General features: G+C 36.3%; 1 protein-coding gene across 1 annotated transcript; it reads left to right on the forward strand.

The window, feature by feature from the left end:
* The first annotated feature begins 77 nt into the window (after positions 1-77).
* Positions 78-12,848, forward strand: LOC18441553 (Transducin/WD40 repeat-like superfamily protein). The gene is made up of 10 exons (XM_006851783.4): positions 78-413; positions 989-1,094; positions 1,622-1,682; positions 1,854-2,149; positions 4,903-5,042; positions 9,155-9,229; positions 10,980-11,070; positions 11,475-11,678; positions 12,051-12,095; positions 12,370-12,848. Exons 1-10 carry the CDS (start codon positions 171-173, stop codon positions 12,453-12,455), a joined length of 1,347 nt encoding a protein of 448 aa, XP_006851845.1. The 5' UTR covers positions 78-170; the 3' UTR covers positions 12,456-12,848.
* The last annotated feature ends 2,720 nt before the right edge of the window (positions 12,849-15,568 follow it).

Raw genomic sequence — 15,568 nt, forward strand, 5'->3', positions numbered from 1 at the left:
AGCACAGGGCTTTTTATTCACTTCGTTTCAGAGCTCGCACGTTTGTTTAGCTTGCAAGAGCAGCAGCCAGCACGCCCAAGACTTGCAGGTTTCGATGCTCTGAACTCCACTGTGAGACCTCCGAGCAAGAGCTTCAGAGGACATCTGTAACCCTAAAAAAACCCTAAAAAATGGCGTTCGTTTCATCGTCTGTAATTTTAGGGGTTCCTCTGGTTCCACTATCCATCATCTCTGCAATCGTGGGCGGCCTCTTAGTTCTTTTTATCTTCTCAGATTACTATCGCCGTAGAAGAAATGAAGTCAAATTCATTGCCCAGATTTCCCCGGAAACTTCGAACCGGAAGCCTTTGAAGCCTCATATTCAGAGCTCAAAGAAATCTCATGCTAAGCCTCAGTCATCAGCTGCTGACAAGGTACATTTTGTGGCGATTTCTTGTTCAGTTCTTAGGAATTCGTGTTTTAGGCTCCGTAGTTTAGGTGTTGGATCTATTGATCATATTGTTTTCCCGATTTATGGTTGCATCGTAGTGTAATTTGTTATGTTTCTGGTTGTACTGCTCACAAGGTGCATTTTTCTGGTGATTACGGCTGTATTCTCTATGGTTTCGTGTTTTAGACTGTGGATTTTAAGTTAGGGATTTTTGTCAATAATTTTCAGGTTTGAGTTGCATCATTCTGTAGTTTGTGATGTTCTTCTGATTATTTATTATTCGGTTCTTTATGGGTATGTGTTGTGGTCTATGGAATTTAGGGTCTAGTGTTGATTACCAGTTATTTTTTTGATTTGGGTTGTGCAATACTGTAATTTGTGATGTTTCTCATTTGGTCGTTTGTAGGGTACAAATTCTGGTGATTTATGGTTCAGCTATTTATGATCTTGTGTTTTATGCCATGGGTTTTTAAGGTTTTGGGTTACTTAACGGTAGTATCCAGGGTTAAAGGTTCCATACTATAATTTGTGATGTTTCTGTGTATAATTGATGTTTAGGATCATCATAAGAGGCACCATCCTTTGGATGTGAACACTCTAAAGGGGCATGGAGATTCTGTACCTGGTCTTTGTTTCTCGCGTGATGGCCGGAGTTTGGCTACTGGTACGAGCTGAATTATCAATGCAAATTGAATCATTTGTTTCAATTTGGATTTCGTTATTGTTTCGATGATTACAAATGTTTGAACCTGTATATATTTGGCTTCCTGCATGGTTCTGGAACCCTATTGAGTCCATTGATCTGATACAAATGGGTTATTCAAAACCCTCTTTGCATTCTTTCACGTCGAGTTTTGTGGTTCTCATGGCTTCATTTATTTATTCGTTCATTCATTCATTTTTTTGATAATTTGTAAAGACAAACAAATGCAATCTCATAAGTATCCTTGCATTTCTTACATGCAAGAGTAATATATTGGAAATACACTTTGATATAAACAATACATTTTGATCTTAACAACATTCAGATGTTAATATTGGAAATTTGTGTTGGAGTTCTAAAAATAGGTTCATAAAAACTCATGAGGCTAGTTTCCAAAAAGATAAGTTTTTATTCATCAAAACAAATGCAATGAAAAGACTGAGTTTACTTATTTATGCCGATTTTCATTTTATGTTTGCTGTTTATAGCTTGCGCAGATGGAGTTGTCAGAGTATTCAAGCTAGATGATGCTTCCAGTAAGAGCTTCAAGTATGTTGTCTGTAGAAAAATAAATTCCTTGCTGTCACTTAGCCATTTTTATCAAAACAAAGTGCTTTTTATTCTTATCTCCACTTTAGCAGTTTGTGTCCATTATGCTTGTATGGTTCATATGATTTCCATTTATTGTCTCATACATGCCTTTATCTTATGATTGTGCAGATCACTTAAGGTTAACTTGCCAACGGGGGGTCACCCCACCGCCGTTGCATTTTGTGAGGATGCATCATCTTTTGTTGTGGCTGCGCAAACAATTTCTGGTTCTGCCTTATATATGTATGGTGAGGCTAATACTAAGACAGAAAATGGAACAAAGCAGCAACCCAAGCTTCCTCTCCCCGAAATCAACTGGGAACATCACAAAGTGCATGACCAGAGAGCTATCTTAACTCTTTCTGGTGCAACTGCAAGCTATGGAACCGGTGATGGGAGCATGATTATCGCTTCATGTTCTGAAGGTATGCTTACCTTGTTGAAGGCTTGACTTCAACCTTGTTCTTGATGCATCGAGGATTGAGTTTATAACTTTTTCACTCAAGAATGATGGCCTCACCTTATTTATTTAAATATGCTGGATATCTCTTACTTTTCAGCAGCCACACGGCATCATAATTCCTTGTCTAGACGAGCTTATGACATTTGTGGTGTTATGGTGGCTAATTTCTTGATCCCCAAGGCCATTGTGATTGATAGCTATTCACAGCAGTTTGAAGATTGTAATTGGTATCTGAATGAATGTAGCGCCTACATCAATTTTAGGCACCTGATCTATCAACAAATATGGATGTCTTGTTTAACATTGTTTTCTTTTTTGATTAATTCAATCTTTTGACATTGTTTTATTTTTTGATTAAGTCAATCTTTTGCTGAATTAATTATTATAAATAACGATGGGTTGCATTATAGGCTAATGACTTGCAGATTTTTGTCTTATGAGTGTAAATCCCATGCTTGGTAATAGAAATTACTACTGGAGATTGTGTGCATATTTTTAACATTATTGTTATGGGTTTGATTTGTCTGACTTGTGCCTATTTGTGGGGATAAGATGGGGCCATGATTGATGTCACACATTCAATATTGGATCTGGTCTTTTTCTGTATACACAAAAAGGGGACAGTGAGGCAAGGTTAATTTAGATCTGGATGCAGATGCCAAGAAGGCAATATATCATGTGCTAAATGGTTCAGGGGGGACGAGATGAAAGAGAAAGGGCCATGTGGTAAGCTCCCCAATAAGAAGATGTACCCCGTATTGACGGCGGTGTGGCAAGGGACTCTTGAGAAGAGCCGATAACAGTATTGAATGTCTAGCTAGTGGACTTTGGATGGAATGTCAAAGCTTCTAGATTGGGGTTGCGTGGAACAAAGGTTGCTTAGGTTGTAGTAGAATTTGAAGGGGCTAACTTGAGGTGCAATAGGATCTCTTGGGGTTTGGCTTTGATAATGAGAGAGTTTTGGTGTTTTCTTTGGATGAATGGCGTAGGAGCATAGTGAAGATGTTTGTACTTGTGGATGTATATTCTAGGACACATTGGGGTTTCCTGACAATGTTGAATAGGTGGGAACTTTTTGCTTTTCATGCTAAGTAGTGAAGGGGGGAGTTATTAGTGAAAAAAAGAAGTACATGGCTTGAAGGTGGACAGACAGTTTATGTGGTAAATAGAGGCTTATTGTGATAGAAGTGCAGGGTGTTTGCTTATGACACATGAGGAGGGGAGGAGATGTCTTGGATGGACATATAGGAAGGTCAAGGGACCGTAGTTGATGGCTTCTCAAACAGTGAGGGTCTTGGATGTTGGAAAAAGGGGTTGGCATTGTTTGATAAAAAGGGGGTGAATGTCTGAGGAGGTGGACACACGGGTAAGTGAAGTGGTTGGATAGACTCTAATTGGGAAGCTGTTGGATACTAAGTTAGGCATGCAGAATGTCTGAGTTTGAGTTGCAAGATGGGTGCTGATTCAAGAACTTCATCAGGTCTTTGTTACTTAGCGGGGCTAGCCAAAGATGAAAGTGAGTGTTCCCCTGGGGACATGGAAAAAGCAGAAAAAACCAGATTTCTAGAATCCATCTGTTTCAGCATATGTTCTGTATGATATTTTACACTTTGGCAACACCTTGCGAGAAGTGTGGATGTTATGTGCTTTTAATCACATGGGCTCCAGTTAGAAAAGCACCTTAGTGAGCGGGACGGTTGATTATGTGGGTGGGGGATGATGTAAAGTATTGAAGCTCCTCAGTGCTGTTTTAAGGAAGTTTGAAGAGGTCCACCAGAGGGAGTTCTAAGCTTAAGTTTGACAGGAGCACTATGTGTAGCCTTGGTGATATCGGGATGCCAAGATTCAGGAAGGATGGATCTAGCAATGCGAAGACAGAGGTGTGATTTGCCAGTCCAAAGGGGAAGTGTTCATGATTAGAGGGATCATGAAGTCCACAAGACTTTGTGAAACGGCTTTGGATGATAGCTGTGAGGAGGTGTTTCCAGCAAGGGATATGATAAGTGAGAAAATAAGGGTTCTCGGTTTGGGAGGAAAGATAAGATGTTTTGAGCTTTGCATGTGTGGAGGCCTGGTTAGAATCACTTGTGATGAAGCAGGTGTTATATCAAAAAATAGTTAGTTTGATGTGACATGGGAACAGGCCTTACGTCCTTGACATTTTCAAGATTTCCCAGCAAAAGTGAATCACGTTATTTTTCCTTTCAGATGGGGAATAGATGAACTCTAAACCACCACCCCTTCCAGGTATAGGCTTTAGAGATTCCATATGTATCAGTTGCTGAGTGCATTAACCATCAAAGAACACTCACCCCTGTCCCCCCCCCCACTCCCACCCCACAAAACAAAAAAAAAAAATAAAAAAAGAAAGAAAGAAGGAAAGAAAAAGAACATTCTCAAAAAAAGAAAGAAAGAAAAAGAAAAAAAAGAAGAAGCTGATTGCATGAGAGGAGGCTGAAATTCTGTTTAATTCTCAACATTTTTTGGTTTTCACTAATAAAGTTCCATGCAAGTTAATTAAAAAAAGAAAAAGAAAAAATAGATTGTTTAAATTTTGGATTTCAGCTGTAAATTTTTCTCAGAATATGATTACAGAATTGCTTTCCACGACTTTCCTGTTATTTTTATGGTTGTTTAGGCACTAAATTTATTTTATGCAGTAGGCAATCTCAGCATGTGTTCCCTGGGATGTTTTACACTTGTTTACCAAATTAGGTACTGATATCAAGATTTGGCATGGGAAAAGTGGGAAACTCCTGGGAGTTGCTGATACAAATCAGCTCAAGAATACTATGACAACAATTTCTCCCAATGGGCGTTTCCTGGCTGCTGCAGCTTTCACAGCAGATGTCAAGGTTGGCTGTCTCCAAGTCACTTCTAGTAATAAAGATGAATTGCTTGAGTGGATGCACCGTTGATAAATAATTCAGTTTCTCTTGGATGTGCTGTTAAGAATATAATTAGCTTTGCATAGTTTTCTTGCCAAGATCTTTTCTTTTCAATCATGAAGTGCCTCTCTTTTTTTCTCCACTAACTTCATAGAACTGATTAGGTTTATTCAAGTGTTGCATGATGTTTAATATCAAGTGATGTGGATACATTGTTTATCATTACTATTATAATTATATTTTTGGTAGTATTGATCGTAAAGACTTACTTGAGAACTAGCTCACTGAGCAAATTGAACTATAATTGGCCTTAACATTGTTTTTGCTTATATTTTCACGATGTTGCGGATGTCAACTGCCATGGTGCTGTTTTCTGGACATTATAATCATGTGAAAAATAATGCTTGTTCCTATGCTCCTTGTGCATGGTAACTTCTTCTTTGATCTCACACAGGCCTTGCTTTAATAAGAGATTTTGCTACCGTTTTCTTCGTTCATTTGTTCAAAAATATGGACCATGTGATGGAGTCCCAATGATCTACTTGGAAACTGCCATTGCATGCAGAGCTTCAGTATCTAGCTTTGGATCACAAACCCTCAGCATTTGGCTAATTTAATCATTCGAGGTCGACTGTTCGACAGGTTAAGAAATATTTATATTTTAGATTTGGCTAATTGTGCCCGTTTTCAACGGAATATGTCCGGTTTTGTCCTTTGTTGACATCCCTGCCCTGAGTCTTGTTATAAGATGTTTCAGTTTGCCCCATGGATGGTAGAGGGGAAGCCTCTGCTCTTTAGGTGTTTGAATTTGAATTCTGATTCGAAGCTCAGGCCTAGGATGGGGTTGACGTGTGCAACATGGGGAATCTTGGTTATCCATGTCTGGAAGCTTTCAAAGGTGGGAGGTTAGCCATTCCATAATTGGGTGCTATACGAGCTCTTTAATTATCAGTTCTAGATTGTCGCGGTTCAGAGGTTATCATGTGGCAGTATGGCACTCAATCAAACAAGAACACTTAATATATGAGAGGACCTCGGGTGGGGGAGTCCAGGGATGGAGCGATGGGAAATTTTTTGTTAAGAGAGAGGTGTGAACAGAAAAGAAAGAGCATACTGTCCGGAAATCCCCTTGTTTCCTACAATTTTAGAGATCTTCTCCTCTAATTTACCCTATTCTCTTATTATTTTCATAAAAAATTCATTGTAGAAATAGCAAAATTATATGATTTCTTTTGTCCTCCATACCTCTTTGGTATGAACAAAATTTAAAATCTTTTTTCTCCTCACTTGTTTTTATGAATCTTTTATCTCTTTTTCTCATAATTACGTTTTCAAAAGAAATTAGCTTTTCCTCTCTATACATCTTTTCTATTTCAATTACATTAAGAAAAAATGCCAGCTTCTTCTCTTCACCATCCAAGCTGTTTGAAAGTCTTGCTCTGGATTTTCTAGTAGATCTTCACTTACATTTTATTGTGACTGGTATGATTCATTTGATTTTACTTCTTACCTTTAACTAATTTCCTCCATAATATTAAATTATTTTACTTTTTAAAGAGTCAATATGTTGATGTTTGACAAGATAAGTTTCTTTTGTGTTTTACTTTTATGTTGTAATGTTGTTCGAAATGGGATTAGAAGTGCGTTGGTTTTCCTATATTTGTGTATTTTCTAGATTCATTATAAAGCTAATTTCCTATGTTGTTTTTATTTTTCTATTTTCGTATATTTTAGAAAAAATACTCTATTGTCTTGTTAACATAGTGTTATTTTATTTTATTGTTGCATAGTTGGTGTTTGATAAGATGTGCAAATCTCTGCTTTTATAATTGAAGTTGGCAAAATGGCTTGCTCTCTATTTTATTTAAATTCTTCTCTACATATTTTTAATGTTGAATTGTTAATTATATATATTTTTTATTTTATTAGATTCATTATTTTTTATTGTTTTTCTTTACTACATTTCTCTTCAATATGTAGATTACTTTTTTTTTTTGGTATTTGATAAAATGGGGACTAAGATTTATTCTTTAGAGACGTAAAATCTTAATTAGTGGCTCTAACAAGGTTAATCTGGCCAATATTATGAAAAAGAAGCTGAGAACCAGCCCTAAACAGTAATGTTACGCTTGGTGGCAGTTTTTACTATCCCAGTACAATTCACAATTGAAAAAATTCAAAGAAAAGATCATCATCTTCCTGATGCCTTAACAAGAGATATGAAAACGGTAAGGACAATATCAAGCATATCCATAGCTTGGGGTTAGAGATATTTTAGTCAAAGCCCAAAAAGCTCCCCCTGAAATGCTGTGAAACACTCCTCCCCAGTTCTCAATTTCATGAATTAGGAAAGCCTCTGTTGAAATCCAATGCTTTGCTTTTCTATTCAGAGGAATAACCACTATTTCAGGAATTTCCATGGGAAAATGGTATCAAACTATGTAGGGTAAAATTTGTGTTCATCATGTTCTAGATATTCTATATAGCAAGGTCTTTTCTCCTAGGCTCAATTCCTAAGGGTAGGGGCCCTCTCGCCACTGATTCACCCCAAAAAGGAATTTTCTCTTTCTTTGAAATGGGTTCTATATGAATATTTTGGTAAATCTATGGTGAGGCCCTTTCACTAAGGTATGAAGGCTGCTAGGAAACAGTGGAGAAAAATTAGGTTGTAACAAAAGGTAAGAACCAAATTCCCACCATGCTTCTGCAAGCGGGAACAGGAACAGACCCTGGGGCTCAAATACCAGAGGGCGGGCATTGATGCGCATTGGGCTAAAGACAAAATTTTATTTTAATTGAGCAGTATGTATATATGGACGTTATCTAATACAGAAATATTAATATTTTCTTAGGATGGTGCTCTGTGGCAGCTCGCATTCCTTCTTGTTTGGTTGGTTGCATGGAAGCTACCACGTGAAATACTTGATCAGGAGAATCAAGCATTGGGAAGCATGTGGTTTCTAGGGATGCCTTTTGGTTGGTGGTGAGGCCTTGAATATCTTTGGCTGAGTATAATCTTGTTGTTAGTTATGATCAGAGGGGGAGAAGAAAGAAAATCCCGATGGATAGTTCTGCAATATAAATATAAACTATTGAGCAACTTTGTAATAAAAAATGTGGGATGCTTTCTTCTTTCTACCTTGCAAGAGTAACAGTAAGAAGGGGGCTGAAATTTCTCAATCCATCTTTACATTACTCCCATCTGTACATTACTTTATCCATTTTCTCTTATCTATCTCTTTATAGCAAGAGAATGTCTCCATTGAAATTGCAAAATGAAATTCTTTTAAGGTTTTCCTAGCTTCTTCCTGTTTCATTATGGGATGACTATCTAAAGACTAAAGTTCTCGCAGCATTGAATTAACTGTAGGTTTCTGGACATGGTTGGTCACCACTGAAATTAAAGTACTACTACTTGGATAAATCAAAACGGGTGTCATATTGGATGCTTTTAAAACTTATGCAAGATCTCGAAATTGATGTTGTGGCCATGATCAGCATCATATTCTTCATGATAGATCACTCCAGCAAAGTTCCCTAGTACTTATGAGAAATTTCAAGTTGTTCGAGATCTTTTATCCTTGTGATCTTGTGAAGGTATCAGAGATCGATATCCTTCTTACATATTTTGAATCAACTAGCCAGAGTTCTTTGCCCCTGCTGATTTCTTGAGTTTATTCCAATTTCGTGTTCATTATATTCTTAAAGGAAGTTTAGCTGACCCCAAATGGTTGGGATAAGGCTTCGATGATGATGGTGATATTCTTAGAGGAAGTTTAAGTTACCCTACTGCAACAAAGTTGTTTCTTTAGGGCTGTAACAGTTTTTAATTATTCATTACCTTCTTTCCATCTATTCAGAAAATTGTATTGTTTAAATTTTTTGCTGTTATTTGTAATAGAGAATTGCTGGTTGTAATATTTTATCTAGAAATAGTCATCATCTTCTAATGAGCTTTCTGTTTAGAGTTCTCATTTTAGTTCAGTGTTGCTGATTATAAGTTGAATTTCTTTCTCACCTTATCATGTACATGCTAAGAGAGAACAAGTATCATTTTGTTGATGTTGCCTCCTGCATAGGTGTGGGAGATTGTTTATGCTAAGGACGGCGCTGTGAAGGAGATTTCAAAAGTTATGCAGCTCAAGGGTCATAAGGTAACCACTATCGTTAGTTTATGCACTTGCTTGTGAAAATTGTGTGCACATTATTTATCTATTTCCCTCACTTATCTTAAACAAAGTGTTTGAACTGTTTTCCTTTTCAGTAGATCCCTCCCATACCCTCATAATCATGTTATTATTTTTAGTTATTTTAATTTATTAATTTATGCATGATACTAACCGACCCCAAATACTTGAGATAAGGCTCAAATGATGATGATGATGAATTTATGCATATGATATTCGACATGCCAATCTTATGGAAAAACGATGATCCAACATGCCAAGACTAGAATAATGTTATGGACGATTGCAATTTATATTGTTCATATGGCTCAAATGGTGATGATGATGAATTTATGCATATGATATTCGACATGCCAATCTTATGGAAAAAAGATGATCCAACATGCCAAGACTAGAATAATGTTATGTACGATTGCAATTTATATTGTTCATATGGTATGACAATCAATGCTTTTGTAATGTGTTATGGGGAGGTATGGCAGTTTTAACTTTATGGAATTTATATGTTTTGATTAATTGCCATATTCTTTTTTTCTCTTATCCTAGTTTTATGATTTGTCAATTTCAATTATTCTACCTGGGATAACATTAAAAAAAGAAAAACAAGAACCACCTGGAAGGTTCTTCTGTGCATAGGTTCTGCTCCTCTAATTGCCTCTTTAATTCACTTTGACTTTAACATTAGAAATTGCTTTCAAATAGTTTAGTAAACGCAGGGCAGTTATCACTAGAAGCCTTTGGTTTTATGAGATTTTTTTTGCCATCTTTAGAGCTTGTCCTCAGTTTGCTTCGTTTTCGTTTGATATGAGATTGAAGTTTTTATCTGAGAAAAATCAGATGGATTTTTGTTCAGCTTATATTGCCACGTAGTATGTGATGTCGTTATGGATGTTTTCATGTATTACTTATGATTATTTGCTTGTTGAGATCTCTTCTTCCCCCTTGGAGGCTGGTGATGTTGGTGAGAACGTTGCTAAGTTTGGTGTTCCCTGTTCTATGCTAAGTGAGTTCATATTCCCTTTGATGATGTTCTGAGGTTCCATTGTCCTAGTATGAGTATTATACTGTGTTCTTGTTACTCGTGAAAGGAAAAAAGAATAAAACTACTACCCTTCTCTAAGAGGGTTCCATCATATCAATTGTTCCGGTTTAGCATTTATCTTTTGGGATGATGGCAACTGCGTGTGTTTCCTTCTGGAAAGCGGTGGCCGGCAGTATTTTTGGTTGTCATGGTGAGCAAAGTGATGATCCCGGGTTCAATCAATGATCTTGTATATTTGGATTTACCCAGATGATTGTAATTGTAAGCTACGGACATATTACTGAATTATATGAGTGTTGTTTTGTACACCAGGACATGTCAAATTTGTATGTGTCCTCTATTTATTCTTAGCCACATCTGTTTACAGTTGACTAATTTTGCTTCTCAGACCTATCTAGTGTGGCACTATTACATGTTTTTGCTTGAAATGCCATTGAGTGTTGGCTGATCAAGAGGAGAAAAAGGTTATTTGAATTTTTGTTTTGAGGTTTTATGTGATTGCAAAAGAACATTTATTCAATAGTGATTACTCATTCCATGTTGGTATCCTAAATCTGATGCAAAGGTGTCTACATTATTTACTTATTTATTTATTATTTCTTAGCTTGTTAGTATCGTCAATGTCTTTCTTCCGTTCCTTTTCATAAGATTCTAAACGTCTATGTCAACATTCAGAGTGCTGTGACTTGGCTGTGCTTTGCTCCAAATTCAGAACAAATCATTACAGCATCAAAGGATGGTTCCATCAGGATATGGAATATTAATGGTGGGTATCCATTTTCTTCGTTGGTGGAAATTTAATGGTTGGTACCAATTGGATGGCCTTTGTGTGGATACTAGTTTGTGGTGTTTGAGTTACCATTGTCGCTTTCATGTTGCCATTGGGGTGGCTTCTTTCTGTTCTTGTATTAATTGGCATTTAAGCATTTCTGTTGTTGTACCTTCCCTTTTCATTAGGGAGTTTCTTTGGAGATGTTTTGACATGTTTGTTTCTGTGTATTTATGTATATATATGATGCACATGTATTACTAATAGATAATTCTCATTTCGAATCTTAGGCACTGTCATTGCCTTGCCGCATTGGCAATGCCTAATGGATTGGCCCTGGCTCTTTACTTTCGGCTTTATTGCACTGATATCTTATGCTACTACTTTTTTCTTTTTTCTAGTTCGATATCATCTGGATGAAGACCCAAAGACTTTGAAGGTGTTCCCTATACCACTACGCGATGCAAATGGCTCAATTTTGCATTATGACCGCCTCAGTGTTTCGCCTGATGGAAAGATACTGGCTGCGACCCATGGATCCATGTTGCAGTGGCTAAGTATGGAAAGTGGAGAAATCTTGGATACAGCTGATAAATCACATGAAGGCAAGGAGTTCCCTTTTTTTTCCCTTGATTATTTCTGTAGTTGAGATTTTTTTTCAGTGCATACTGACATCTTTTGAATGGGATGCCTATTATGTATACTTTTGGAACCTTTCTTTACCATATTTTTTTCATGTAAGATCGTATTTGCATCCACTCTATTTCAAGCTGAATGTATCTGACTTCTGAAGCATATATATCTTGATCTCAGGCTTCCTTAAGCTTGTGTTTCACTGCTGCTTCTATAATACATGCACTCCTATGCTCGAATACAGATAAACTATAGGCATTTGGAATTTGGGATGACTGAAAAGCTGAACTTTATCCTGGTGAAAGATACCTGTGACTAACTGCTCCTTGCTTCTTGTTCCTCAGGTGATATCATGGGAATTGCCTGGGCATCTCAGCCTATCCTGACAGGTACCTCTATAGTTATTATTTAGCTATCTATTTCTACCTCATCGAAGACCAGTTTTTAATGTGCTCTCTTTCATGACGATCCAAGCACGTATAAGGTCTAAGATCAATTTTATATGGCAAATATCAAAACAGAAAGGGTAACAGATTGTTAACATCGATGACAGAAGAAAGTGCTAATCAGTCATAACCAGTTTTTATAAGCTACTCATATGACTTACTGAATCATATTTGCCTATATTATTATATCTTGCATTTGCTACCATCTGTGTATCAGGGGGTGAGTTTGCGACAGTTCTAGCCACTTCGGGGGCAGACAAGAAAGTGAAGTTTTGGGCAGCCCCTAAACGCGTTCTGTCATAAAGAATTTATTGCGACAAGTAAAATACGAAAGAGCAAAATGGACTAATTCTTTTATGGATACGAGAGGAGATGGATCATGGGTTTGTGGCAAGGACTCCGATATGGACTTCATAACCAAAACATACCTCAGTTAAGACATAGAGAACTAGTGAGTAAATCTATCTTTTTTATTTTTTATTTTTTATATTTATTTTTATTGGTTTTGGGGATAGCTCTTTGTTTGCATCTCACAAATGAGCATTTCTTGGAATGTCCAGTCTGTTTTGAGAAACTGTGTTTTTTTTGGGTTCAACAGTTTCATTCATAGATTAGAAGCTAATAATGATAAATAATAGTTTGGAAATTTTGTTTTGTAACATGCTGTATTGGATAATCATATTCTCTTGGATACAATGCTTTTGAGTTTGAATGTGGGTTCACGTGCATGGGTGCACCCACAAATCTATGAATTGTTCATGTCTTTTCGGTGGATTTGTCCATGTTTTTTCTATGGAAAAAGTTGGTGTAGGGTTTCGACTCGAATCTTGCAGAAAATTGCTGTTTTGGCAAAGCAAAAACAGCAAATCGATCATCTAGAAAGGATTTCAAGCCTTAGAAATAGTGTTTCTTGTAACGTATGTTTTGGAATGTCCATATTTAGTGTTCATAAATCCGTTAGATTTGCACCATTTTTGGAGCTTCATATTTCGCACTTTATGGGTGCACATTTTCTGGCCATTATAATGGTTTTTGGAACTAGAACTGCATATTTGGGCAGTGTTTTGAGGTGCGCCTCTGCGTTTTATTGTAAGGCCTAGGCGTGAAGAGGTGTGCTTTTACTTTTTATTGTAAAGCTTAGGCCTTATGCTAATGGCTCCTCTTTTTTGTTATCCATGTTTTTTTTTTTTGACAAATCTATGAATTATCCGTGTTTAACAACCTTAAAATCCCTTTTATCTGAAGTTAACTTATTGCTTCTCAAAATGATAAAAGTCAGTAGCTGTGATTTTTGGGATTTATCTACATAGAGACTATTTATCTTTGGGTGAAGTTGGCATACAGATGTGCTGTAGAGGTGCTGTAGAGGTGAGGTGCGCCTTCAAATTTTTTCATGGCATATAATTTTAATGTAAAATGTTCTTAGGATTATCTCAAAATCTATTTTTATATCTAATTATAAAATATTAAATTTAAAAAATGGTTAAAATTAAGTAGATCTTTAAACATATGAAAATCTTGAAAATGAACGATATAGATAATATGTTGTAAAATGCATTTTATTTCTGAGACTTAAAAATGTTTTTATTTGTCATGGTCTTACATGTCGATGTTGAGATGATCAATCAAATGATTTTTCAACATTAAAACTACTTTTTCTGATGGATTTTTGAAGTGCATTCATACCTTTACATTATAAGGTTGCAACTTTATATAAGTTTTTTTCGTTATCTTTTGTATATGGAGGTTTCAATCATTTTTGTCTATTAAATTTCAAAATGGGTGGTTGTAAGAGTGTCATTGAATAGGTGTAAAGTTTAAAAATAAAATAAAATTCTCTGACTCGTGGCTGACTCCAAGCCATCTAATTTGATAATTTAATGAATGGGAATTAATTTGACCTCCATATGCAAAAGATAAATATAAATGGTCTCTTTGTAGACAATTTCATATTTTTTTTAGCGGGAGCGAGTTTGGTTATTTGTATGGAAATTCATGATAAGTAGTATAAGATCCCTGGTTAACCACCCAAAAGAAAAAAAGATCACATGTCATTACAAGAGCACAATGAAAGCCTGTTCTTAGGTACAAAAAGACCCCTCTTAGTGCAAGCATGTCATCAATGCCTCATATTATCTGAGCATGACATCAGCACACCATACCCCCTATTCTTTGGCAATTCTTTTGTTATTCTTAATAAATAAGCAAATTGAGAACCACTTTTCTGTTTCTTGTTTTTATCTTTGGCCCTAAGGAGGATGACAAAAGTATAAAATAAGAGCATTTATTAATAAGTCACAATCACCTCTAGGTGTAAAAATCTTGTGGCTTGGATGTGTCATCGATCCTGTTTAATGTATGAGAAAATTGGTTTGAAATTGTGTGAAAAATGACTACCTAAAAATGATACATCTCTAATTGTTAGGTTTGACATTTGATGGATACGGGTGACTTATTAAAGATCAATTGTCTTATAATATACAATCTATAACTTGATTAGGTTTGTCAAACTTTTGTTTGACATGCTTTTTTTCTTTTGGTGAAGCTATGTGTGTGTGTGTGCGTGCATATGTACTATCCATGTTGACTTGTATTGAATGTTTTTTGCGGTTTATATTTCCCTGCCGTTTCATTCAATATCGGCGCAAAAATGTGCTATGTGATGTGCGTGATCGTTAAGATCAATTGTGTTTTGATTTTTCAAAAGTTTAATGAATCAGAGTTTATATAGAAAAGATGTTGTCCTACTTGTAATTTAAACATGACTTATGGTTGGATTTATAGAACATTTAGATTTGGTAAAAGGCTGACAAAGGTTTTTTTATTTATTTTTGACAATATCCGAAAGTATTATTAATGGCTAAAAGATGTTACAATAAGTTACAAAATGGAATTTAGGTCATCAGCAACCACAATAGACTCCATAGTAAACCCTTTTTAGCCAATGCATCTCTAAAGGATTTTAAAAATCGGCGAGTCGCAACGGATTCACCCGAGTCGACACAGGAATCAGGCACTCCGTGTCGATTCTTCTACAAAACCAGAAATCGTCCGATCTTAAAAGAGAATCGGGCGAATCGGCAATTTTGATTATTAATGGCTAAAAGATGTTACAATAAGTTACAAAATGGAATTTAGGTCATCAGCAACCACAATAGACTCCATAGTAACCCCTTTTTTAGCCAATGCATCTGCAATAGGATTCTAAAAATTGGCGAGTCGCAATGGACTCGCCCCGAATCACAAGAATCGGGCACTCCGTGTCGATTCTTCTATAAAATCGGAAAGTCGCAATGGACTCGCCCGAGTCACAGGAATTGGGCACTTCGTGTCGATTCTTCTACAAAACCGGAAATCGTCTCATCCTAGAGGAGAATCGATGCAGGAATCGGGCACCCCGTGCCGATTCTTCTGTA

Source organism: Amborella trichopoda, chromosome 9 (assembly GCF_054954075.1).
Source record: "Amborella trichopoda isolate Santa Cruz 75 chromosome 9, AtrichopodaSantaCruz75HAP2 v2.0, whole genome shotgun sequence".
Lineage (NCBI taxonomy): Eukaryota > Viridiplantae > Streptophyta > Magnoliopsida > Amborellales > Amborellaceae > Amborella > Amborella trichopoda.

Excerpts from the sequence above, each read along its gene's own strand:
- LOC18441553 (XM_006851783.4), top strand. The coding sequence starts at position 171 with ATGGCGTTCGTTTCATCGTCTGTAATTTTAGGGGTTCCTCTGGTTCCA. Across the intron at positions 2,150-4,902 it reads TATCGCTTCATGTTCTGAAG|GTACTGATATCAAGATTTGG; the intron begins GTATGCTTACCT and ends TTACCAAATTAG. Across the intron at positions 11,071-11,474 it reads CAGGATATGGAATATTAATG|TTCGATATCATCTGGATGAA; the intron begins GTGGGTATCCAT and ends TCTTTTTTCTAG.